At 40.4% G+C, this 27,295-nt stretch overlaps 1 protein-coding gene across 1 annotated transcript in view; it reads left to right on the forward strand.

Annotated features, from left to right (window-relative positions):
• The first annotated feature begins 4,894 nt into the window (after nt 1–4,894).
• The window catches only part of ELOVL2 (ELOVL fatty acid elongase 2), a 51,154-nt gene continuing 28,753 nt past the window's right edge, over nt 4,895–27,295 (forward strand). The window contains exon 1 of the mRNA XM_066558598.1: nt 4,895–4,988. Coding sequence (XP_066414695.1) covers nt 4,986–4,988 — 3 coding nt within the window. The 5' untranslated portion in view covers nt 4,895–4,985. The remainder of the gene's footprint in view (nt 4,989–27,295) is intronic.

Here is a 27,295-nt window from a genome sequence, read left to right on the forward strand (position 1 = left end):
ACCAACCAGTTGTTTCACAGCAGCCAGTTAAGCACTGTTTGTGTTTGCATAACAGAACAAAGGGAGGGATCTTATCCCTCCTTCACCTGGGAGAGGGCTGAGGCAGACAGACACATTTGAAATGCCAACTGATTTTTGATTGCCCCTTCTGGCCTGCTTTTGAGCTGGCATGTGGGGAAAATCTCATGCCTCACTTTATTTGTAGCACAGCTTTTGCTGATGTCGGGTCCTGCTGCAAGTGCTCAGCACTTCAACAAACCCACACTTGGTTACCTAGAGGGAGACAGCAGAAGGAAGAATGAAATCATTGATTAGCTGTAAAGACTTGTATGTAAACAGCATAGAAATTATTCTATATAAGGCGTTTATTCTTGTCTTGAAAAAGAACTTCAGTCACTTAAGTTTGGTTTAGGTTTTTCTTTTTTTTTGTCCTTTTCCAGATCCTTGCATCAATTCTGGCCTCCTGATTGTTTATTATCATCCGCACCCTGCATTGATGAAGTGGGAGTGCTGCCGAAGGCTATTATTGCAAATAAGGCTTAGTAAAATGAATGTGGGCAGGAAGAGCAAGTTAAAGTAATCCAGGCAGTTTTTGTTCTACAGTGTCCTAATTTTTTAACCCTTCTCTTGGCACATATAGTATATCTGAAGGTAACTGGCAACCATATCAACTACTGGAGCCAAAATAATGTATAGGAACTTGACTGCCTATCAGTTGTACCCCAGAAGCTGGGCAGATAGTTACAGTTCATGTGAAGGTGCAAATGTAGCCCCTTCTGCTATTCAGAATATACTCATTGACCTTCCCACTGCTGATTTTCTTTTGGTATTAATACACTTCTCTTTTCCCGTGGTGGGAATACAGAGAAACAGCTTCCCCCAACCCCTTTCCCTCTGTGTCACACTGTTACTCATGACACTGTGAACTCTTGTATGTAGACATATGTATCTTGCGGATAGCAAGACCATGGTCCCAAACTGAGACCTCCACAAGCCACCCTAACACCAAATACTGGTGGCTGTAAGAGAGAAAATTGAGGTTCATCCTCAATTCCCAGCAGTTAACGCCAGCAGGCTCCTCACAGGAGACATACAGACAGCGAGGAGCTATGGTCTTTTGTTACAACTCACCTTCAGTATTTGCTTTGGAGCCCTCATACTTTTCCCAGTTCTTGGCTGACTTAAATGAACAGCACAGACTATTTGTATAAAGATGATAAGCCTAAGAGGGATGAGAAAATTCTACTTATGTTAATTTATAGAATACAAAAATACATAACTAAGCTGTATCTGTGACTGCAGCTGAGCACTTTTCCTGTTGCAAATGCTTTCCAGCTTTAGCCAAGCCCTTTAAGAGGAAACACCAGCAGTGATGGTTTGTGTCCGAGAGAGGGTGCTAAAACAAAATATTTACCACAAAAACTTCAGAGCTCCACAATTGCTCAGTTCAGTGCTTCTGCCTGCATAAATTTATTTTGACTTAGTTTTTATTTTACTTGCTTGTAGCTGGCAATTTAACGCAGGCATTAGCTTTATGGACATATTACACCAGCTGTAGTTTCAAAGCTGAAAATAACATTTAGAAAAAACTAACCGTACCAGAGGAATACAAGGGAATAAACTTCCAAATTTTCACTTCAGCCTAATTACTCAGATTTGATTGCATGCAGTTTCATTACTGACAGTTCTGAGTTAATAAAATTAACAAAAAATAACAAAAGTTAACTGAAGGAGAAGATATTGAGGTTAGATACATGAAAGAAATTCTTTACGGTGAGGGTGAAGCTGTGGATGCCCCACCCCTGGCAGGGGCTAGGGCCAGGTTGCATGGGACCTCGAGCAAGCTATTCTAGAGAAATGGTGCCCCTGTTTATGACAGAGAGCTTGGAACTACATGATCTCTAAGGTCCCTTCCAACCCATTCTATGATTCTATAAAATTCTGTCACACTGATCTTGTAACTCCCCATGGTGTCACTAGCAAAATTGAAATCTGCAGGTACATAACCATTGTCCTGTGCCAAAAAATTAGCAAAAGAATGGATAACAGAAGAAATGTATCCTCTTTCATCTGAGCTAGATGCTCAGAGACAGAAGAGACATTTTGCCAGTGAATTAGATAGAGGCTGCTGGCAGAATAATTTTGTGAAACAGGCATGTCCTGAGTTTAAATTCCAAGCTTTGGAAGAGGTCATGGTCAGGTCAAGAGCAGTGACTACTAGTAGGTGACATGGTAGTGGGAGACAGAAAGGCTTTTCTTTCCTGAACTGAAACTTTTTCCTGCTGATTGAAACTTAGTGGGAGCTGAGTGTTGCTGGTAGTTGACTGATCAGTGATACCTTGTTCACCCTGTTTCCTACTGAGCTGTAAGCCCAGTGTCAGCTTTGAACTGATTGCAACTCAAAGGTGCTTTTCCTAAGATGCAGAGATATCCAAAACCTGACTGGACACCACCTGCCTGAGCAGGCTGATTGGACGAGATCATATCCAGAGGTCCCTTCTGACCTCAACCAGTCTGTGATTCTGTAAATTAGGTAGTTTGTGATAAAGTACAACCTAGAACCACCCCTAGACCAGCAGTGCTCAAGCTAACTCCCTGCAGTATTGCACTTTGAACAGTGGTGGTTGTGTAACAGCATTGCCCCAGCATGATATGCTGTTTAAACTGCCTCTTACTCTGCCAGTTTTCAGGGAATTTCAGCTGGAACTAAGCAAGTCTATTTGTCCATATGTCAAGTTATTTTTCTGCCTTTTATCTCAGGACAATGTGCCGCTCAACAATCACTGGAAGCTGGCTGGCAGAGGTCTGCTCTGCTTATGCCTGGGGTCCAACTAAATGCATGGCATCACTCTCCCTACGAAACAGATGAATCCAAATCCTGCCACAGCCCTTAAATCTCCAAATTCAGGTCATTAGAGAGGTGTTAAAAATATCCATAATGCTATTACAGCTTCTCTTAGATGCCACCAGAATCCTATTTGTTCTTCACTGGAGACACTATTGTTTTTCTAAAAAAAAATAAAGTTGCTATTGTAAAAGGAAACTAGTTAAGGAAGAAAAGTATCAATTAGTATGAATATAATTTTTCAGGAACAAGGAATTGAATAAATTAGAAATATGACATCTTTACCAAACTTGAACCTAGGTTTTCTTTTTGTTTTAGACAAAGAATAACAAGAATAAAGACAAAAATACCTTGTATTACCATATTCTTTGGTCTAGATTTGGCTTGGCACCATAACCCAGATTATTCTGGACTACAAAGAAATTGGAATAAAAATTGTGAAGCCAAAGCACTACAATGCACTGTGTCACTTCTATGTTCCTCTGTCAGTCAGCTTCCAAACCGTTCCTCTCTCTACAGCACCTAAAGAGTGACAAGTTTTTTGGACAAACAGGACAATTTTCTGTTTAGTGAACAATTTCTCTGGGGAAAAAATAGGTATAGAAAGTATTTCTCCTCAATATTTCAAGATTGTTTGTAATGACGCACAAAGAATTAAATGAAAAACCTATGGAAAAGCTGAAGTAGGGCAAAGGTTGGCAGGTCAACCTCAGGAATTGGGGCAGTTAGTTTGGACTAACATGCTGGAATTTGGAAGCTTGAGCAAACAAGTTTGTGTCTGTAAAAGTGGGTTAGAAATTACATAAGGACACTCTTTCACATGTATCTCCTGGCAGTATCATTTCTGGGCAGGCAGAAGCCCCGGGAAGATCACCATCCTCGCTGCCTTTGGTGGACCTCTGTGCTAGATCTAAGAGAAAGCAAGGGCTGAAGTAGCACATGGACAAGGAGCCAATCAGGAAGGAAATCTCAAATTTCAGAACATCAGTGCTACATTTTGGACAAATACAGCATGTCTGTACATCATGTACGCTTTAGTTTGTGAAGATGACACCAGTCCTGCACCACACATGCTCTCCTTGACTTATTTCCACTGTGTTTCCACTGTCCCACTGACATGGAAACACATCTTTGAGCTCTGGTAAACCAAACTATGAACACAGAATTGAGAAGGCAGCTATGGAAGTGCATGTATGGATATGTAATTTCTTGACAAATTTTCCTTTAGAAAATAAAAATGAAAAATAGTAATAGTTTTTAAGAAATATTATTTTGATTTCTTTATTAAAAGCAGATATAAAGAAGCAGGAAATTTTCAACCAACTTTGATAGTTTGAATAAATATTTTATAGTAGCTGTAAGAATTTGTTACCACTTAGAACAAAAATGAGTTTTGAAGGTGTGAGATTTTGTGCTTGTTGCACCAAGCACAAAGCCACTTCCATCCCTGACTCTTTTTCTGTTGGGTGTCAGAGGCTAAGTTGTGATGGCATCAGTAGCTCCCGTTCTGTGTGATTTTTGTTTCCCTCCTAACCAGCCTAAACATTTTCTTAGCAGTCCCTCCGTAACAGACAGATCTCCTTGGAGATGCCACAGTTGGAATCATGGAATCATTTAGAGACTTCTGAGATAATTGAGACCAACCGGTAACCATTCCAGGTAGTGGATCTCACTTTGGCAAAGTGTGTGCAGGATTCAGGGCTTCAGATTAGAGAAGTTCATCTTGTAAAAACGAGTGCTGGGCCATAGACCAAACCCAAGTTGAATCCAACAGATTCAGTGACCCTGTCTGCTCCCAAAGCGGCCCGACAGTGAATTGAATCTTCCCGACAGGGTGGATTCCAACAAAGGCAAACGGCCACCATCTGCCGTGACAGCTGGGTGGGTGATGGAACAGCACCGCACAGCCTCTCCCCCTGCCCAGCTACTGCTCCCCACCGCCTCCCCATCGCCCCGCTGGGCTCTGCCCGCCGCCGGCGGACCCCCGGCCCTCCCTCCGGCCCCGTGCCCGCCCTCTCACCGGCGGGGGCGGGCGCGCCGGGGCCGGGAGAAGGCGGTGCCTTATAGGGCGGGCGCGGGGGCCGCGCCTGCAGAGCCGCGCCGAGCCCGGCGATACCCTGGACAGCGCCGCGCCGCCACCATGGTGAGTGGGGGGACCCCCTGCGTCCCCTCCCCGCACACGCACATCCCCCGGGCCCCCTGCCCCTCTCCTCCCTGCCCCCCGCTCCACCGGGGCCGGCGGAGAGCCCCCGCTGCCCGCCCGCCCTCCTCCCCCGCCGCTACCCCCGCTCCTACGGGCCGCGTTCGGGGCGTGATTTTTCGGGGGGAAAGGGGGGGCATGGCCTCAGATGCCCCCACGCCAGGCACCCGAGCCGCCGGCGCGGGTCGGGTCGAGCGGCTGAGCTTGGGCATTGTAGGGAAGGAAGGAGGGACAGAGGGACCCTTAGGGAGCGGGGGAGAAGGGATGGGGGAGAGGGAGCCCTGGGGGCAGCCGCGCAGCACGGGGAGCCCGGCGGCGTGCGGGGACAGGCACGTGGAGCAACGCGGTCCTGGGTGGAGGGAAGGATGGAGAGAGGGAGCGAGAGATGCGCAGCCCCTGGGCATCCATCTCCCCGGCTGCCCTGCGCCCTGCCCTGCTCCTAGCAGGTGCATTCTGCTCTACACCGAGGTGCGTTTGAGCGTGTTACATAAACCGATTATTCCCGGTAATTTGTTATCTTAACAGAAGCTCTTGCTTTATCCATGCAATCTGTAGTGGAACACTTCCTCTTTTTTTTTTTTTTATTTTTATTTTTTTCTCCATGTAATGAATGAACAATGGAGTTTTAGATTCTAGTTCAGCATTTAAAAGAGTTAAAGTGGAACAATGAAGTCACCTATTTAGCGAGCAGTGCCGATTCCCCATAGCACATTGTGTCTTTGCAGTCATAGTAACTTTCCCAAAGGGGCTCATCCTGTTTATAAACAGCAATGCATTAAGTGTACTGCCGACCTTACAAAGTAGGACACTAGCAAAGAAGTGTTTTGCAGCCTTAAATTTTGAGGCACATTGGGATGAATAATTTGGCAAAGCTTGTTGTACCCGAAGTTTGAGACATGATTAACTGAGCCTAGTTTTTGTTTTATATGATTTAACAACAAAAATACTTTTCCCCCCCCCAAAAAAGTCTTTGCATCACATATAGTAAATTCTGCCTTCCTTGAACCAAAATTGGTTTGGACCCTTCCTTCCCCCATAAATCCAGACATGAATAATATCCCAGTAGTCATTCTATTAATTAACTTCAGTCCTCTTTCTAAAAGTCATGTGTACACCTGCTGTCAGTCTGAATCTGTTTCTCCTGTGTATTCTATTTGCCACCAACTCAGCTTTGGGATGATAGATATGAGAAGACCCTATTGAAAAGACCTGAAATGGTGCAGTAGTTTATGCTGCCTGAGCCCCTTTAGAGTGACATAATTGAATTTCTATTTCCTATCAATTTGGAATACAAACACAAAAGCTATGACTAAATTACCACAGCTGCACAAAGACTAAGTGAATACCAGCCATTGATAATGTCTCCCTTGTGGCAGAGGAAGAAGGTTACAAAGATACCTGGTGTTGCAGAAGGTAATGTACATTATTTATCAGTAATTGGTACAGGTAATACCCAGGTGCTCAGGAGTACTGAGGCAGCAGGAAAGAAAGGCAAAATACCCAGAACTAGTTAAAATGTTACATTCTGATTCCTTCCAGGACTGAGATGAAGTCAGTTATACTAGTGCAAATCAAGGAAGCATTAATTGGTAACATAGGCATTGGCAACCTCATACCAATGGAAATTATAGCTGAGACCTACCCTTAATTCTTTCTGGTTCCTAGAGCTGTTCAATTAACCTTGACATTTTTCTTGAAATGGCTGGAAGCAATAGCCAGAAGTTGCCATTCCGAGCTTCACGTGGGTTTGGATTAGCAAATTTTGCGCTTCTGTATGTCCAGTAATCTTAGCGTTCAAAAGTTGCTGACATTTCCCAAGCTTTGTTACTCATACATAAAGGCATTCTGAGGAAAGAATTGCCAGTCTGAGAAAGTCCTTGAAGTGGTATAAAGGCTGAAGGTTACTTTCGAAAGAGTGTCTTTGGAATAATAGTTACTGAAACAAATACCTGAGCTATTGATGAAAGCTGTTGCAATGATGCTAATGCAGGGTTAAAAGTTAGAGCACATCGATTTCTAGATGGACCTGGAGCTTGGGGGCAAGGGGTCATGGGGACATCGGAGAATACTGCCAAAGGTATCAGGAGCAAATGTAGGACAAACAGATTTTTGGCCCAGGTGGTGGGAACATTGATTGAGCATTCCCTTCACTTGTATAGAAATCGAGATAAGCAGGCTTATGTTGCTAGTGTCCTTTAAACTCAACTGAGAGTTTTTTCAGCATCCTAGGTGTTCAATAATCACTATTATTTGTAGAAAGTTGAATAAGAAAAATTTTGTTTGTTTTGAAACTACATTTTGCTGAAGCAGCAAACTACTGCCATCATAAAGCATTAAGTATTTCCTCATCATCCTCACCATAGGAGGGCAACCACAGTGGCTTGGTTCTTCTGTTTATGTAGTTCACTGCAGCTCTCCGTGCTTCAGTAAATCTAGGTCAAATTACACTGGCTCAGGATTTGGCTGCACCCTTGAACTTTAAACCGATTACACATTTTGATTTGTCAGTGTATTTTCCATGGGGTCAAATCCCACTTTCATGGGGTAAGAGGGTGTATAGCATTGCACAGTCATGGCAACTTATGCTTACAAGGAGACTGGGCAGCACTAAGGTAAGCATAAACATGAGGACTGTATTTAGATATTATAGATCCTTTGCCAGTATCTATACCTCTACAAGAATCCCATGGTAGAAGGAGAGGAGAGACAGAAGCTGGAATATGCTTTTCATTTCCTTCAGAGGCTTTGGTACCCCTGGACCCTGAAGTCAACACAGAAAGACACCTAACTCTTCTAAGCATTCATAAGCATCATGGCCACCATATCCAGATATGGACCTTGGTATGGGCATACACTGATTGCAGAACATACGCAAAGAGCCTGAGAGAGAGCAGAAATGCCTCTTCTTTGTCGACTGTAGCCAAAATAAACCTGTCTCATTGTCCATTGGTGTTTGTTAGTTTCTCTGAATACTGCATGAGGAGGACTATTGCAAAGACAATGTTCTAGCCCCTGAACAGTGGCACACAAATTGGAAGAGAATGTTTTTCAGCAGACAGATATCAGCTCAGCACAAATACCTGATGACACAACATCCAGTGCTACAGCACCCACAAGATCTCTCCAGCTCCAGCAGAGTGAAGAGGGAATGGACTGTAGCAGCCCTGCCATCCAGAACCAGAGCAGGAAGGCAGGGGTTTGCCAGCTGACACAGAATTAATAGGCTATGAGAAAACATGCTGAGAAGCTGCATATAGAACAGGAAAGATAGGCTCTACTTGCATAGAAACTCAAGAAGAGACACTGAATCCTTTTGCACATGGTGAAATTGATTAGGTAAAAAACCTTCCAGGAACTGAAGTAAGAGTTCACCAATTCATTTGCATAGTTACAGATACGCACTTACCAAAACCTGCATGTCCTTGGTGTTGATCCCTCTCATCTCTAGGAAGATCCTCTGACTCTTGAAGACTGATCATTGTATCTTCATTACAAGCAGTCTCATCTATGAAAAAAAGCACAGTCCTCTTGTTCATCAGGAACTTGATTTTACATTCATTTAACTTTATAGCATCTCTTGTTGACTTTATTGAAGAAAAAGGTTAATCATAGGCAAACACTTTAAATTTGAACTTCTGACTCAGTCTAAAGTTGGGAAAAAACCTGCAGTAGTATTTTCTTGAGGTATTAGTAAAGTCCAAAGTAAGGCAAATATAAAGGCCTGTTTTATTCCCTGATCTAAGCAAAATTCAAGTGTAAATAAATAGAATAAAATCATATTCTTCCTGATGGTTTCATGCCATGCTCTATGGAGTTTTGTTAAACACTGCCTGTAAAACTGATTTAAAAGCTGAGACCTTATTAAGCATCATACAAAGAGTGTCTGAAGTTGATATTCAATGATAAAATAATATGTCACAAGTGCAGTCTGATTTGTAATTAAAGAATGTAACAGAGAAGGGAGGGAAATTATGGGGATGGAATTAAGTGTACAACTGCTTGTTCCAGCCAGAGAGCTGCTGGGATGAGCCTGCCTGGTGAGGCAGTGGTGGAAAGGTACAAGGAGGATTGCCCAGCTGTAACAGAGAAGAAACACCCCGGGACGTGCAGCTCTGTCACATTACAAATGCCACACTTCAAAATTTGAGCACACCAAATTAATCAGCCAATTTGTGAGTGCCTGGCAACAGTGGAGCTTGTAAATCCATTATCTGGATAAACCCTCCACGGCTTCCCTTCTCATATGCTAAATACACGGGCCACACTATCTGAGTGACTGCATCTTTACCCATGGGACTGGTGCACAGCTGACAAGTAGAGAACAATATGAAATGAAGTGAATATTTATTACTTCTGTGGGGCATCTTATCTACCTAACTAACGGCAAAAGCCACTTTAAATTTTTGAGGAATAGGTAAATTCAGTTTTAGGAGTGTAATTAGAATTCTTTACATCTTCAAGAAATTACTGCATTATATTGGCATTAATACTGAAAGTACTCTGACTTGATGTCAGTCTAACAAGAACAGAGTGATAATTTTAAATATTGAGTTCATCTAGGTAATGACTTTTAAACTGCCCTGAACTTCCTTTTTTTCCACTCAAAACTGACTGTGGTAAAGTGGTTAGCTCCCCATAGTGAAGGAAATCAAGCCCTCTCTAGTAGAAATTTGTATACAAAGATATATAATTAAAGAATAAAAAATCAAGATCATTTAGTTTTCATCATTGGTTGGAGAGATTTTGATTTTTTTCCACCCTAAGGAGGACAGATATGGAAATGAATTAAGAAGTAGTTCATATTCTGTGTCATCATTTGAAAACCAAACACAGCAAGAAATGGAAATTAGAAGTACGGTGACCAAGTTTCAAATAAATGTCCTAAACCCACGTATTAGGAGCCACAACCAAACCATTCTTCCCCTAGTTCTTAAAGAACTTCCTACAGGATGCTAGTCACTAGTCACCATTCATGAAGTTTTTAGCCAGTGAAGACAATGTGGTACAGCAGCCTAACAGGGGGACTGACTTACACACATGATAAAAAGTCTGCAGCTGTTGTTATTTCCTCTAGGTGACAATAACTGGGGCAGTTTACAGACATTTTGTATCATTAGGGCATTACCATGCAGCACAGTCATTAGCATTTTTATTCTGAGGAAAGTGTCGGTCTGGGTGTTTCCATGGTGTAATGGGTTTAAGAGTCTGGGCTTTAAAATTCCAGTTATGTGTGGATTAAACTCTAGGATACCCACTGTTGGGGCTGATGGAGAAAGGGAGCTAATTAGCTTGGGCACCGTCTTATCCTGTGCCAGCAGACAGTGCTCTGTTATTTGGGTTTCATACAATTTTAAGAAAAAGTGTCCTTGGAGTTCATTAGGGTTCATTTAGGGTTTTAAAAGAGGTAAATTTAGAATTGTTTTGGAGAAGGAGACATAAGAGGACTTCAATACCCTCTGTTTTCTTCTTTATTAAGCTTGAAAATCAACTGTCATTTCCCTTCCTCTCCTTGTGCCGTCTTCTTTAAACATGACTGAAGTCCAAATAATGAATTAGCATTTGAAATACAAGGTTTTGCCCTCCAGGATTTAAGGGAGAAATGCAAGGAAGAAAAAAAAGTTAAGGACCAGTTTATAGAAGAAGATATTTCCTTCTTTAATTGTTGTTTTGTGTTCTCAAGTGACACTTTGGAAAGTAAGCATCAGCTTCTGTTTCCTTATTTCCTTATATTACACTTGCATTTTCACATCCAACTAGAAGTAAAACAAGACTGTTTCTTGCATTTTTCTGTAAGCATGGATAAAACTGTTCCAAAAAGCAAAGTGCCTTCAAATTGGCAAGGAATAAATGGTTGGCAAACTTTTTGAGAGTGATTTCCTTGTCAGGGAATTGGCACATCTCTTGGTAAGGCAGTTCTGAATATTACTGTCCACACCTGCTTTCTCTCCCATTGCTGGCTGCAGCCAGCCAAATTACTTTTGCTGGAGTTTAAAAGATTAACTGTGAGGTTGTGCAAGTTCTGATCTGATAGGAGTTGGTATTTATGCCAGAACCATGTTTTACTGTGCACAAGGTGTATTTTTTTTCAGAGTTTGTCAGTAGTCCATGCAATTCCAGGGGTAAAAATCATTGTCTTTATATGTTTTTATATTTATATACTTGTCAATTTATTATTTAAATATCTTTATATATCAAGTAATTTACACAATTTGCCTTGTGACTGGCTACTCAAAATTATCCTCCTCCCCAAATTCAGATGCTCGTGTGATATGAAAAATATCCCATGCAATGGGATATTTTCTAGAACCAGCTGCATCTGTCCTCTCAGCTATTAGTATTATGCGTCATCCTAGGGTAGCATTTCAGTGTTGCTTTGCTGTTACACCAGACTGTACTGTGGATTTAAATCTTGAAATCAGCCCTTCTTACCTAGGAGAACCCACTTACCTTGACTTGACTTCTTTCCAAGGCATATCTTTTAATACTGACAGAAAAGTATGCATGAAGCCACACAAAAACTCCATATTTTCAAGTTAATGGAGGAAAAAGAAAAATCAAAGACTTGGAAAACAAGTGTATCAGAAACCAGTTCAGATTAGCAAAGTCTTTATAGGTGCCTTTCTTCTTCCCACTTCGTGCTGCTACTGAAAGCAGAAATGAGAGATGTCTTCCAGCCAGCAGTGATCATCACTCTCCAAGTAGTAGACAGCCTATTTATGTGAGTTACCTAAGAAATCCAAATCTTCTCCCACAAATTAGGTACATCCACTGAAAAAATCTGGATACATCCACAAAAGAATCTGGATTCACTCTTAAAAGCAACATTGGAAATTTTTCCTGTTGAAATACTGGAGCTATTGGCTTTATCTGGCAGCTTGATGATTAAGAACCATGAGAAAGGACTGCTCATTCAGTCCTTCCCCAGAACCAGAAAAATGAAGTACATCACATCTCTAGTTTTACAGCATTCTTTTCAATTTCCAGGGCTCTTTTTTCGGGCAGAAATTTAGTTACGTATTCTCTCTAAGATTTTTTTTTTTGATATGTGGCAAAAGCATCGCAGGATCTTCAAGCTCTCCTTTGAAAGCTGAGATACAGCTTGTGATTTCTTGATGCTGAAACACATTTGAAACTTGTCTTTAAAACTGGCAATTTGTGCAAGGCAACAGAAGAGGTAGCATTTAGCTTTATTGTTCAGCAAAATAGAAATACCTCTCCATTTCAGTGAAAACTGAAATGAAAACCCTTTGGGTTCAATGCAGTTATTTCTTCCTTACTGCTGTAGACTTTGTAAGCCTGCATTTTAATAGTATCTGCAAAAACCCTTCAAAGATAAAAGGCTAGATAAGAGTTCTTTTGATTACAATAACTTAAAGAAAAACTAAAAAATATCTCTCATAACCTACCTGGAGAAAGAGAACCAATTTTTTTCCCATTTTACATTTACTAAATTAGGAGCATCATTTTATTTCAAATCTGGTATAACTAAAATGTCCCTTACGGACTACATTTAATAGAATTTTTTTTTCACAAAATATTTTCTTTTTCATCAATCACGAAATAATTTTCTTCTGTTTGCCAGACGCCTTTGGGAGATGGCAGAATTCAGATCAGAAAGTGTTTTGATGGAAAGGTACAAAGTTGAAAGCCAAGACAGAGAGCAGTGTCAGTAAGACAGGTGTAGAAGAGAAAAAAGACAGCACTATCCCATTTTTCCCCCAGATGTCTTTTCCTGAGTTTAAAGGAGTGTGAGTATTTCAATATTCTGGCTTGTTAAACATCAGGTCTTGCTGAAGCTTGACATGCATACAGCAAGCACTTAGTAAACCTAACAGGTCCTGAGCACTCAATAGGATAATAGGAATAGGAACATCCTGATCAGCTGAAAATGAGAAACCCATGCTAGTCCCCTGGTCTTCAGGAAATTTGGGGTTTCACTTGTTCTTGCTTCTTTTACAAAGGTGTCCCCCCACTGTTCCACCTCTAAAATGAACAGCACTGATAAGACACTGGAGTAAGTGTAATTCTCAGAGGCTTTCATTGGAGGCAATAAGGTGGTTGTTTCAGCAAAGAGGATGCAATATTATTCAAATAATGAGTCAGTGTAAATTAAGAACACTGAACTCAATAACAAAGTAGAAAGCAACATGAGATTATTAAATACCTGTGAAACTTCATTATCCATCCAGCATTAGATGAGGTTTGAGAATTTGTTACCTGAAATGATCATGCATTTGACTCTATAAGCCAGTTTAGGATATATTTTGATCAATATACAGCTGATCAACTCCACAGGTTAATACTGCAGGTAACTGAATTTAAATTAGGAGAGAGACATATGCACAGTCAGAATGAAGGAAGCTTTCGATTTCAATTGGAACCCTCAAATGTTTATACCTAGCTGGGAAAAGTACCAGAGGACATCTTCAGACATCACCTCCTGCTTTCTTTCTTATAGCCTTCATAAAAGAAATAATTCTAAGTAGGTGGATTTTCTTTAAAATCAGTGATACTTGGAATTCTTTTATTTTACCTGCTTACCTAACTCTCACAACTGTCACACATTTACTCCCTCACCACATTTATAGATTGCACCAACTTAAACAGAGGTATATATTTCTTGCTATAGTTGGTTTCCCATGGGAAAGCTTCTTAGCATTGCTTTTTTGTCTAAAACATCTTAGTACTGTATGATATTAAATAACTAGATTTACCATTAATACTTTTGCCACTCTTTCAGACAATGCATTTCACCAGCAAACAATTTTTCTATGTCTGCTAGTTGTTTTTTCTCCCTTAGTTGGTGTTTTTTGGAGGTTTTTTTTGAGTACAGAAGGTTCTCATTTTATCTTTATTATCTTATCTGTTTATTTAGTTTTTAAGGTTATCTGTACTGAAACGAATCAGCTACAAGCGCCATCAGTGCTGTTTCTAACTTCTGCAGAACAAACTTATTTATTGCGTTTACTTGTAAGAAATTGTCATCTCTTCAAATAGTTATTCCTAACAGCACACACATGATGCAAATTAAGAAGTGATGCTTATCCTTCTTGGAAACCTAAGCTGGTAAGGATATTAATTTTCTGGAAAGCGGTACTTGATCAGTGCATGTGATGTATATCAGGTCTCAGATACTTCAAGCTGACCTTGCCAGCAACTCTAGTTTTTCTCCCAGCTGCTATCTGTCCACTTTGGAGCAGCATTGAACCTCATTGATGCTTAACTATCAAGGGAACCAAAATTTTTCCAAATGATGTCTGTCTTTATAATAGCTGTTTCTTCTGAGAAGCAATTCATTCAGTCTGGATGGGTGTGACAGCCACAGCGGTGCAGGGCTCTCATGGAGCTGTTATGGCACATGGAAATTCCCAACTTCAATGGTGCTTGACTTTCCAGGTCAGCTTAGGCTGATCCTATCAGATGATCTTCCTGAATGCTGAAGAAAGCTAGCTGTGTGAAAAGCCTCCACCAAGAAAGCTGATCTTTTAATACTGGACATAATTACAAAGGCACAAGATGTATTGCAAAACCAGCAATACCCACTGAAGTACTGCATGTTTGCTAGTCATGTTTGCTTTACATATTATTAGATATTGTGACATGCTTACTCTTCAGAATTTTTCGGGTTTTACTTTTCTTCTTTCAGTCAGCAGTTACTCGTAAATGGTATCTACCATCAAATGATAAATTAGGAGATAAATGTCTATTACAACTCACAAGCTTGAAATCTGCTTGATTTAAAATCTAAGGTACAGATTTTAGAAGTAGGTATTTTTACTGAAAACTTCATGCTTCTTTCCCAGAACAATTTACACTCCAAATTGAAAAGCTTCCTGTACTGAGTTTTGTGTCCACGTTTGTCACACAGCAATTAGACAGTTTTGTACATGGGTAATGACCTCGAAGTGAAATTGAAAGGCTTTGCATGTGTTGGAAGATTAAGGCTGAAACCTTAGAAGCTGGGATGTGAACTCTCTAATCCTCAGCAGCATGCTACAAACACCTCCCCTCCTTCAAATTCTTTTCTTTCACCTTTTCCAACTTACATCCCTAAAATAGCTCAGGAAAGGTTCTATCCATTTGGGCAAAAACTATCCAAAGAAATGGCACAGCAAATGGCTGCACACCAAGGAAAAACATTTCTCTAGTGGGCAAAAGAACACACCCAGATCTCCTTCACCCAAGCTGTAAGAACAAGAGGAGCTAAGTGCTGTTACTTTTAAGGATGTGGCTAAAGCAGGATACAACCTGACCTATGTTACCAGTCCCTGCATGGGACAGATAGAAAGCATGCACACACATACCTCAGACTTCCTTACCTTGCCAGAGTCCTGCATTCCCTGTTTTTGAAGAGAAATTAAGATACAACTAAGATACAAATTAAGATACAAGCACTGCACTGCTGGCAGTGGGTCCAGTGAGTCTGGCCAAGGAGACTGTTACATCCCTGTGGAACTCTGCTGGTCCCTGCAGCAGCCAGCATGGCATTTACCCATAATGTGTTGGGTTATAATTGTGCTATGGACATGCTCCTTCATAAATCTCCTGCTTCTTCCAGGGGCAAGGGGATGGGAATTTGTCCTGGTTTAATGTCCTTGTATAATTCAACAACTTGAGCAGGTTAGACAGAGTATGTATCAGGGTAGGTTTTGCCTTTGGGCAGGTACTTAGCCCAGTTTGACTAAGTGTTTATAGGTGCAATTTTCCACAAAGGAAAAACAGCTGGGCAGAATTAATCTTACTAGACTTAATGTATAAATAAGACACTCAGTAGAGGGTTTGGCGGGAAAAAAAGCAAACTTCTAATAATAAGCCTTATTATAGATGTGCTTTTGTGGGTTTTAATCCCACTTTGTTCCTTTCTTAGGTTTCTGAATTTACAGAGGTCAGTAAAAATCTTCATTTAGAGGTATTGGTTTTAAATATAATTCTGGTTTTACTCTTACTGTGAAAAGCTTGAAAGTATGACTTTAACTTCTAGATTGTGTAGATTTATGGAAACAAGAACTTGGTGGCTTAGTTCAGTAAAAATGCAGGGCAGAAGGGGTTTGATTTGGGGGATCTATAGTAAAGAAGTCACTGCAAAAGCTAGCCAAAGATCTGAACACCTCTCTGCTCCTGTTCCATATGTGCCAGCTCCCAGGCACACAGCACCATTCCTTTGCTGCAGGTCACTGTCCTGCACAGCTCACCTGAACTTGGTACAGTGTCTTTTAAGAGCTCCAGTTTGGATAGTTTCAATTAACCAATCCCTTTATCTGAAATAGGTAAGAGCTGTAGACCAGCAAAACCAAAAACCAGCACTGCCACCAGCCCTGCAGTGCCATTCCCAGCCCAGGAGAAGTACAGCTGAGAAGCCAGGGCTTGGCAGTCCAACTCTCCAGCCAGCACAGTGGCTTTCATGGTAAAAAACTCAGGCAAAACTTAAAATGCCACAGATGTTTAGCTCTGATTTAGTTGTTCTGTATGTTTATAAGGAGTTCAGGGCTGTTAAATAATTGCTTCAACTTGAGACTGTTTCATCTATGAGGATGAAAGTATTTTGAGGACCATTATTTGCTACTAAAAAAATAAGGTATCCTATGTTACAATTTTCTGTTTATGCATGGAACCTTTAATATTTAAAACAGGCTTCTGTATGCAGTCCCTAGCTATTGCAACTTTAAAGTACTTCAGGAGTATGAAATTAATACTACTGAATTTCACAAATTCATAAGATATTGCCTACATGTACTGTACATGGTTAAGTGATGCAAACAAAATCTGATGCATTTCATTCATTTTCTTACATACAGTACTTGTAGCATTTTATATGTTAGAAGTGCCTTCTAATTCATACATCCTGACAATGAGACTTTGTAACTGGTTTGAAACAAGTGTTAATTATGTAGGGAGCTGTCAGTTTTTCCAGCATCTCTTACAGTTTTCCTTTGTTTTTACATGCTTCAGAGGCTGTATTCAATCTTCTACCACTCTTGTCCTTGGCAAAAGTGTGTCTGTAAAGGGAATTAAGCCTGCAGGAAAAAGTCTGAATTAAGCAATTATTTAGTTAATTTGAGTTCTTAACTTACAGTTTTCTGAAGGGCTGCTGACAATTGCCTGTCAAAGATTACAATATGTAAAAAAGCACCCTAACACTTTATTTAATTTTTATATGTTTACATTTTGGTACTTTAATTTAATTTCTTGTCTTTCAAAGAGAAAAATACACAGCCCTACTTTTAAGTGTGCCCAGAGGAACTAGAAATGCTACCCACACAGATTTTCAAATACTCCTGCCTTGTCTCCTCTGCCAGCAGCCGAGGACCCCCCAGCACTGGTATGAGCTGATTAAGAAACTCAGGCAAAACTGTTCACTGGGGGAAAGCCCCAGCCAGGGAACACATTTTATAAAATCCTTTTTGATCCCCCTGCCTCTATCAGGAGGGGCAGGCAGTCCCTTGCACATTAATCCCTGCCGTGGGGACACAGTGGCAGACATCTGGGACGGCAACCAAGAAATCTACTTCTTTGGCATAGAGTGCCCTTTGTCCTCCTGCACTGCCAGGATTGTGGGAAAATCAGAGCTCTTGCTTTTGTATTTTTTTGGGGGAGTTTTGTTTTAGTTTGGGTTTTTTTAAGGTTCTTTGTCCATCAAGCCATGAGATCATGTGCAGAGGCTGAGGATCTATTCATCTTAGATCGTGAAGTTTGTTGCTGTAGAAAATGAAGAGATTTTCACAGTACTAAAAAGGACATGTTGTCAGCTTGTCCCTGTTTCTTTCTCCAGAAAAATGATCAATTGTGTATGCAAAACACAAAATAAAGTCCTGCATATATTATACTAACTTATGGAATCAGCTTCTCAGCAGCAACAAAATTTGTCTGCAAATAGTGAGGAAAACAAACTTATCATGATATGGCATACTGAGAAAACGGAGCTGCCATATAAACTTGTTGCTGTAATTCTCCTCTACCATTTCATTTGCTCCCTGTGCCCTTTTGGTTTAGTTATTGTATGGGTCTAAATGTAGGATGCAAAATCTTTGTTGCAAAAACAGTGTAGTAGCACATGTGGCAAATTTTGGGCAAACACTTTACATGGGAAAGTATATATTTCGGGAATATTCTGTTCCAAAGCTAAATAATCTGGTAAATCCAAAGCCTTAAAAGGGTGATTGTCTCCTTTGTTTTGGTAGAGTTATTTTCCTGTGCTTCTCAAAGTGCAGCTGGCTGTCTTGCTCTTATATGAGGTGAAATTGTACACTGGTTCTTCAGGCACAGTTTGGTTGGGCATCCTTTATCAAGCCTAGTTGTTTGGAAGCAGGTAAGTTAAGCTGTGCAGGCCTTCATATTGCTGATGTAAAATTAATTCTGACACTGATCTGTCTTCCCAACGCCTTGTAAAGTCAACAAGAGCTGAACAAACAATTAAGAAAGCAACCAAAACAAAATTAACTTCTCTCTAAAAAAACTCATTGGGGTTTTTTGTTTGTAACTTTAAGACCTGCCTGTTCCAAAGGAAACTTTCTGTTATTCAAGCCAGAGCCCATTCCCAAGGATTGTTGCTTTGCTTGAGAAAGTGATGTATTCACTCAGGCTGTTAGAAGGAGGCAGAATTTTTATCTACTGCTTCATTTTTAACTGATTTCCTTTTTGTTTATTCCCTCACCATCATACATTCTTGTCACATCATCACTGTCAGGAATTATGCTCCAACTCAGGTCATTCTGTCGTTTTAAATCTGATTGTTAGGGCAAAGGAAAATGAGGTCAATAATTGCTACCATTTTCTTGGGAACTGCCAGGCTGCATCTGAGGTCTCCCTAGAGAAATCTTCTTTAATTACAAGTTAAGCTGATGTTCCCCTGTGTAGCAGGTAGAATTGAGCAGGATTACTTTTAAAAGGATTGCACTGATCTGCTTTGGTGACAGTTTCATTTTGAAATTCTGATAACAAGCAAGAGGATGGATTATAAAGATACAGTTCTTGGGAGTGTACATGACTGACAGATGCTGCAAATTGGGCCACAGCAGCAACTCTTCCTTTTTACTCTTCTTTTAAGGCCATATGAGTTCTATTTTAAGAGCTGAAATTGGCTTGCATTATTTTAGTGATTACTTAGCATATTCACAAAGAACAGAGCAAAAAAAGTTTGGGAATTGTAGAAGGGAAATCATGCAAGCAGTCATTCAAGAAAGGGGATTTTTCACTTGGAAACATTGTGACCCTCAGCCTTTGATAAGACTGAGAAATTAAAAATGTGTAAAGGGTGGAATGCTTTCAAGCACTTCAATTATGAAAGGGTTTTGTAAAGTCAAGTAAATATTAATGGGTTCTTAAATCACTTTTCTTCTAACCCATACAATTGTAGTGCAGAAACCTTCCAAATGCTTTTTCCTTGTACTTTAAAAAAAAACCAAACAAACCTTGAACAGCTGATTAAATTTGCAAAAGCAATTTATCTCACAATAACTGATCTGACAGTAGTGTGACTGGTAAAACAAACAAGTCTTGCCTCATTTTATGTGAGCAGTTAATATTTTCTATGACTCCTAGCAGGTTGCATAGTCCAGAAACAAGACTGATGTCTGAAATAACTCACATAATTACAGTGTTTTCACTAAAATTCTTCTGCCTCTTAAGTGCTTTCTCACCTATGGTATTGATGGTGTTTTAAGCTGATTTGAATTCTGATGGAAACCATAAAGCAGCTATTCCTCCATCTTTATTCCCATGTGTAGGATGAGCGGGTGCAGCACTGAGCAGGACTGCAAAACCAAGAGAAAAGAGACCTCTTATTAAACAAAATTTAAAATCCCAAAGCAGAAGGGAGCTAAATATTAGTACCCTTTCATCAGAAGTGAAGTATGTTGGCTCTCCAGCTGAAAACAGCTGAAACTCATTTCCAATGTGAGTCACCAACCATCAACCCACAACTGATCAGGCTTGAGAGAAAACTGTTCCTCCAGCATCTCCTGGTTGTAAAGACCTGTCACACAGAACTGAGGTGCTTGCAAAGTGCCTGCTTTTGGCAGCAATCCCCAAAGCCAGGCAATCAGTTTTTAGGAGTTTTACACCAAGTAAAGTGTTGCACAACTCACTTCTCAAACGTAACTGCACTAAAGCAGTACATGCTGGGCTTTGGGCTTTCATCATGCATTATTATAAATTTGTCAGTATGAGGCAGAACTTGCCCTTCTGCTTCAGTACAGCTAAAATCTGGCATTTTCAAAGAGCCATAAGAGGTCTCTTTGTGATACCTCAGTATCATGAGTTAAAACCCAGACTTTTGGAGGAACAAGGGAAAAATAGGAAGCAGGGTATTTTTTGTTAGCTAGGAAGAGAGAATGAAAACACAAATGCAAAGCTTTTACAGTTTGATCTCCATTTTGTATCACAACTTTATGGAAAGGTGAATGTTAGATCCAGAAGTAAATACAATTTTACTTCTTTCCTTGCATTGCGTTATTATCCATTGTGTTTTCCCTTATGTGTGAGATAATTTTACCAATCTCTAAGCTGTTGTTTCAGACAAGCAGCAGCAGGAAGGGTTGTCTATAGATTCACACCTGTAAAAAAACGAGAAAAAATTCAGCAGTGAAGGTGGCTATTGCAGCTGTAGATGAGAGGGATTACAGCTGGTGTGGGGCACTGTGGTTACAGCCATGAGCAAGATGGGGTGCAGGCATGTTTTGGGAAAGAACAAGTATAGCAGGTCTCCTTGGGTCACTCTGCTTGATGTTTTGGGGGCAATGAGCAAGCTCAAAGGGATCTCCTTCATCAGGGTGAGGAACACTTGTACCCACGACTTGTACTCACAGGTGCCACGTGGCAGCAAGGCAAAGGCTCTGCCTTTAGTAGGCCACTGTTTCTCTTAAAGCTCTCTGAGAATAATACTCAGAGAGCCTAAGATGCCTAAGGATGGGTTTTAAATGGAGCCCTGTGCTCTGACTCATGTGGAGGCCACTCACGCTCCACAGAGGAAAGTGTGGCAGTTTCTCAACCTTCAAGCTGCAAAGTCATCTGCTTCCCTTTCACCAGAAGGAAAGATAACACAGCAGCAGATACTGAAGGATGGCGTTGGCTTTCTGCCACCAGCTGCTTTAGCAGAAAATGGGAATTAAATCAGGGGAGGTCTGTGCCAAGTCCCTTCTGGCCTTGCTCTTTCCTGTGGTAGTTTCTATCTGCCTGTGGGAGCTGTTGGTTTGACTCTGCTGCTTCTCCACTGTGGGCAATGGCAGGGGATGTTTGCTGGCTCCACTGTTCCTATTTCTAATGTTCTGGTCTGGCTTGGGTGTGTGGGTGTGGAAACACCCACAAAAAGTACCATTGGCACAAATGGAACTGGATAAAGGTGACATTATTCACCAGAGACATGGAATCTGCATGGAAACTTTGTTTAGGTGCATGTTTGTCAAAGGATCCATTTCTAACTCCCCAAAGTGCAGAGGAACATTATCAAGAGGAAGGATTTCTTCTTTGAGCAACCTGGTCTGGTGGAAGGTCCATGCACATGGTAGGTGGGTTGGAACTAATGATTTTTAAGGTCAAACTACTCTTCTACCTAACTTGAACTCATGTCTGACATCTTTTTATGACTTTCTTATCTGCTTGAGCTGGCAAATCCCCTTGATTTTTTGAGGGTAGTCAGCTATTACCACCATCAAAGAAAAGGGAAAAATTGCAACTGAAATAATTCATCTCAGCATCGGGATTGTAGTCCCTGCTGTGACACATACTTATGTTTTCCATAGGGAGACAAGAGCTGTACTTGCAGAAAAATAAATTCCAGAGTTAACTGCTAGTCTGAGGCTCAGGGCAGATTTAGAATGCAAGCTGAAGGTCCACTGGAAGATTAAACAGAGAGCAGGTGTGAACACTTGTATCACAGGCACACCTGGCATGCTGGCTGCTGCCTGTATCCAGGTATTGCTTCCTTATCTTGGCTGTGTTTGCAAGGGGAAATACTTGTGTAGGTGAAAGATCAGTTTGAGTAGAGAGAACACAAAAGTAAAATTGAAGATGAAATTAAATTCAGTTTGCCAGTGTAAAGAGCATCTTTCAGCATGCTCCTGGTAATTTAGGCAGTCAAATACTCTGCTTCAGGTTTGGTGCAAATACTACTGGCAGCCTCCTGCTTCCCTTCAGGCACTGCTAAGCCCTGAAGCAAAACTTCTCTGGGCAGCAATAAATTCAGAGAATCTGAAGTCAAGCCACCTAGACAGCTTAAATGCCAGATAAAATCTCTGGCTACATTTAGCTGTGTCTTTCCATGGTTACCAAACTTCACATCCATTCATTTTTTATATCAGAAATGGCTAGCCAGTCTTCTTCTTGAGGAACCCACTGAAAATTGCATTTTCTTCCAGGCAGTGTAACCTGAGCAGCTACTCAGGAAAAACCTGCAAGCCTGCCTTCCCTTTTCAGCAACCTTCCCCTTACCTTTACATCCTCAGTAACACCATCATCAACTCAGCTCTCTCTTCAGTGACTAAATCAGCACAAGAGAAGGTGTTCAGCACTTCTGGCTGTAATCCCTGTTCCAACAGCTGTTCTCAGTTCCTTCCAGAGAAAACCAACCTATTTGATGAATCAGTTCCCGCACCAATTTGCTTTGTCAGATAGCAGGCAGGCCTGCAAGCTCCCAGCCTCACCTAGGCTGCCAACCTGCAGTCAGTCATTTCCAAATGCATGCAAAAAATAACCCTCAACTGCAAAAATCTGTCACAAAAAGTGCTGAATTTGGTAATATCAACTGGGAAAATATCCAGACATTTGCACATATGCATGCAAGCTTTATCAGTGGAATGAATCGTATATTGCATAGTATGAAAAATTAATAGGAGTAAAATATGATCTGGTTGAAAGACACTGAAAATCAAATAAAATTTTTCAGACCAGACATGGTTCTCACTAAGACCTTTTAGAAATATTGTATTTTTCTCAAACATAGTGCTATTCTATGCTACCTTCAAAGATGCTCTTGAAGTTTTTAAAAATAATTTACTGATCACAGTAAGAACATCTTTCTTTCTTGGAGTGCTTACAGTTTAATGTGAAAGCCTTTAGAAGAAAGAGGAAGAGAAACATACAAAGACTATTCATTTTTTATTTTTCTGTGCTAAAGCTGGAATGGCATTCCTTTATTTTTTTTTCCACCATACCATATTTTTCTGAGATTTTTGCATTATATTAAAACATATTACACAGCCTGCATTTCCAAAACAAAGATACAGCTCTCTCTTTTCTTGGAATTCTAAAAGAATGACTATATATTTAGATGGAGTAGTTCACACATAGTTCTTTTCTTAGCCATTCTTGGCTATTTTCTGCAAAGTAGGAGCATTACCAAATGTTGTCCACATATTATATGGGCATCTTTCCAGACCCAGACCTCCAGCAGGACTTCCCTCTCTTCCCTTGACTTCAGTCACTTCTTTCACACTACATTACATGCCTTTGAAGGAGAGGTGGAAGGATTCAGGCAGTGAGATTGCTACAGCAGCAAAAACCTTTCCCATGGATCCATCTCATGTTGGCAAAAGAGCCCTTTAGTCAGCCCAGGTTACCACAGAGGGCTGTGCAGCTCCTAGGAGCTCTGGCAACACCACTCTGCTGGGTAAGGCTTTTATGGCTCAGCCCCTAATCCTGGTCAGCCACCCGAGGGGAGAGAATGTCCCAGAATGTGGGACACAGAAATCACCATGTCAAGTAAGGACTCCAGTTTCTGTCTCTTCAAATGATTAGTCTAAAGTGCTAATAAAGAAGATCTAAGATAATGTCTCTTCTAGCTATTTTTTCCCTCCTTCCCAGTATCCATGGGACATAGCAGCAGCCTCATGCCCCATCTAGTTGGGTTTCTCTCACGAGCTCACTCCATCTTGTTCCTACTCTCAGTGAGATTATCTAGCAGTGAGATCAATATATTAAGCATAAATTACACAAAGCAGCTGTTTATTGCCAGCTCCTGGATGTCCTGCCTCCCAATTTCATTAAATATCTCTGGTCTTATAAGACACAATTCATAGAAACATCTGCCTCACCTTTCTGCCTTCAGCTTCAACTTTCTCTGCAGTTCTCATATAAATCCCTAAATAAGTGCTTTCTTTTGGGATTTTTTAATTAAAAATTATATGTATCTGTTACCCCTATAGATATAACACACAAATCATAGAAGGTAAAGATGACAAAATCCTGGAAGGTTGTCTGAAGCAATGGAGAATTGTCCATCATTGTACATCTTTGTTCAAGGGTAATTTTAAATGCTTCAAGCAACAAAAAGCTAAACAATTTAATCTATAAGCAGTTTTGAGTTGGACTCAACTTTGCTTAATTTCATCCACTATTTCAGCCATTCTAGAGCCAACACTACCATTTGCAAAATCTTCTTTAATATTTGTATATTTAAATATATGCATGGTGCCATCTAAACATGCTGCTAAATTTGGATTCATTCCAGTATTTCACAGACATGACCATGTACAGAGCAGAACTCTTCAGGGAATCAAAGAAAAATTGCCATTTAAATAATAAAATAAATAATGTATGTATTTTCAATCAGGGTATTTTAAAATATTACTGTTACTTACAGGAGCCGTATCAGAAAGCAGAGGCTGGCACCCATTTCCACTTTTTCTTTGAAGTCTGAAATGAGATCTTGTTTTGTACAGAGTATTCTAATTTCTATGTAGCTGTGTAAGAAGAAGCAAATAATTATCTCGGATTTTTGAGGCAGTGAATGACAGTCAAGGCTTTTGAATTGAAAAAAAAAACAAACCAACAGTAATACAAAAGGTATCCAGATAGCATAAGTAAGATTGAATGTAGTTTATTCATCTGTAAGAAGTTTATTTCAGAGAGTTTTTTCGTGTTTCTATGGGATCCAAGTAGTTTGGTTATAAAACTATAGAAAGAGCCAGCCTAAATCACTTGAGGCAGTGTTTTCACTGATCAATAAACAATGCCTAATGGCAAATCATTGGTATTTTGAGAAATCAAAGTTATTTTTATATCTGCACTGTTTAGATAGCATTTACCTAATTTTTACATAGCTTATACTACTTTTGCTAAAACTACTAGAAAACCAGTAGATATTGCTCTCTCAATATGTCTTACAAAGATATATAAATATATAACAAGAAGTGATATATTTTTTACATACCCAGTGACTTTGAAATTGTGTTTTAGGTGCAATGGCATGAAAACTAATTCACTTATGTGCACCGTGCTACCTATTCACTTACCTACATTTCTGTGCAAAAGTACTGAAATATCTCATTAGAGAGATCTCTGTTGCTTTATCATCATTGACTTTATACTCTCTCCAGATCTTTCCATTTGGGTGATTTCATTTGCTCAGATAACCTACTGTCTTTTTAATAGGTTTAGGTAAATAGATCTTCAGCAAATCTGTCCAAAATCCTACCAAGGAATATACATTGCTAATACCCAGAGCAATGTCCTGTACAAAAAAAGAAACAACATGAAAAACATGTTGATCTTTGGCCTTGTAACCCAAATACCTCTGTTGATAAAAGCTATTACTGTGATTTGCCAGGGAGAAGTGAGTTGTCTGAGCACATGGATTTTTAGTTTTATTATCTTTTCTTTAGAAATGTGACAGATCATGTTGAGCAAGACATTTGCATCTAATCTGCCCAGAGGTACTATTAAGGACATGTTCTAAAACCCAGAAACACAGCATAGTCTCTTGTAGCAGCATTACAGGAAGGTGTCAAGACTAGTCACATAAAATTACCTCCCTTTTTTAAGAATTTCTTTTCCCAAACTATTACTACTCATTTTAGGTATATAAACAAATATAATTTCTATAACAAGCTTATAAATCTGTATCTTGTAAATTTCTATTTTTCTTCCTGTAAACTAAAATAAGCTGTTCAATGTTGGAAGAGAGGCAAAGGCTGAAATATTCTTTGTAAGAAGAATATTTGTTTCTCTGCTGCACCTCCTAGAAAATGTTCTACTCTCAAATTACCAATGAAGGCAAACCAGGCACCGAATTTTTGTAGTGCTAATTAAGATAGATGGGAACAAGTTTGTCAGCTGGTATAAGTTCTCACTGTGTCATTTACGCACACTCATGAGGAGGTAGATTTAATTTCAGGCTGGCTCATCTACTCAGCATGCTGTCTGCTCATCCTAACCAGGTGTAAGAGGTTGCAGGTTGGATCAGTGAAGACAGTGACCTGTATTGGGTGGGAGTGTTGGTCTGCTGGAGGGCAGGAAGGCTCTCCAGAAGGATCTGGACAGGCTGAATTGATGGGTTGAGGCTGATGATGTGAGGTCCAGCAAGGCCCATGCAGTGTTACAGGCTTGGGGTGGAGTGGCTGGAAAGATGCCCTGCGGAAAAGGACCTTGACCAGTTGACAGTCAGTGGAATGTGAGGTAGCAGTGTGCCCAGGTAGCCAGGAAGGCCAGTGACATCCTGGCCTGTAGAGGCAATAGTGTGGACAGCAGGAGCAGGGCTGTGATCATCCCCCAGTACTCAGCACTGGTGAGGCCACACCTTGAATCCTGTGTTCAGTTTTGGGCCCCTCAATACAAGAACATTGAGGTGCTGGAGTGTGTCCAGAGAAGGACAACAAAACTGGGGAGGGGTCTGGAGCACAAGTCCCATAAGGAGTGGCTGAGGGAGCTGGGGGTGTTTTAGCCTGAAGAAAAGGAGGCTCAGAGGAGACCTTATCACCCTCTACAACTGTGTGCAAGGAGGCTGTAGCCAGGTGGGGGTTGGCTTCTTCTCCCAGGTCACAAATGAAAGGAAAGGATGAAATGGCCTCGAGTTGTGCCAGGGAGGTTTAGATGAGGTGTTACAAAAAATTTCTTCACTGAAGGGGTTGTTGAGCTCTGGAACAATCTGACCAGAGAAGTCACAGATTTTATCACTATCCCTGGAGGTGTTTAAAAGACGTGTAGATGTGCACTCAGGGACATGGTCTTGTGGTGGAGTTGGCAGAGCTGGGTGTACAGTGGGACTTGATGCCCTAAAAGTCTTTTCCAACCTAAACAATTCTATGATTCTTTTATTTTATTCTGCTCTTAATATCCTACAATTCCTGTTCCTCCATCTAACTGTTAGAAGCATTCAGTACCTAATTTCCATTTCAATGTAGCTGAGAATGGGTTTGTCCACAGTATTTTAATATAAAAGAAATATACATGGTGTTTTACTTTGTTCTGGACATGTAAGATTTGTTTATTGTAATGTAAGCATGAAAGCAAATAGCTTTGCATGCTCATTCCTAGAAGTC

Source organism: Molothrus aeneus, chromosome 1 (genome assembly GCF_037042795.1).
Source record: "Molothrus aeneus isolate 106 chromosome 1, BPBGC_Maene_1.0, whole genome shotgun sequence".
Taxonomy (NCBI): domain Eukaryota; kingdom Metazoa; phylum Chordata; class Aves; order Passeriformes; family Icteridae; genus Molothrus; species Molothrus aeneus.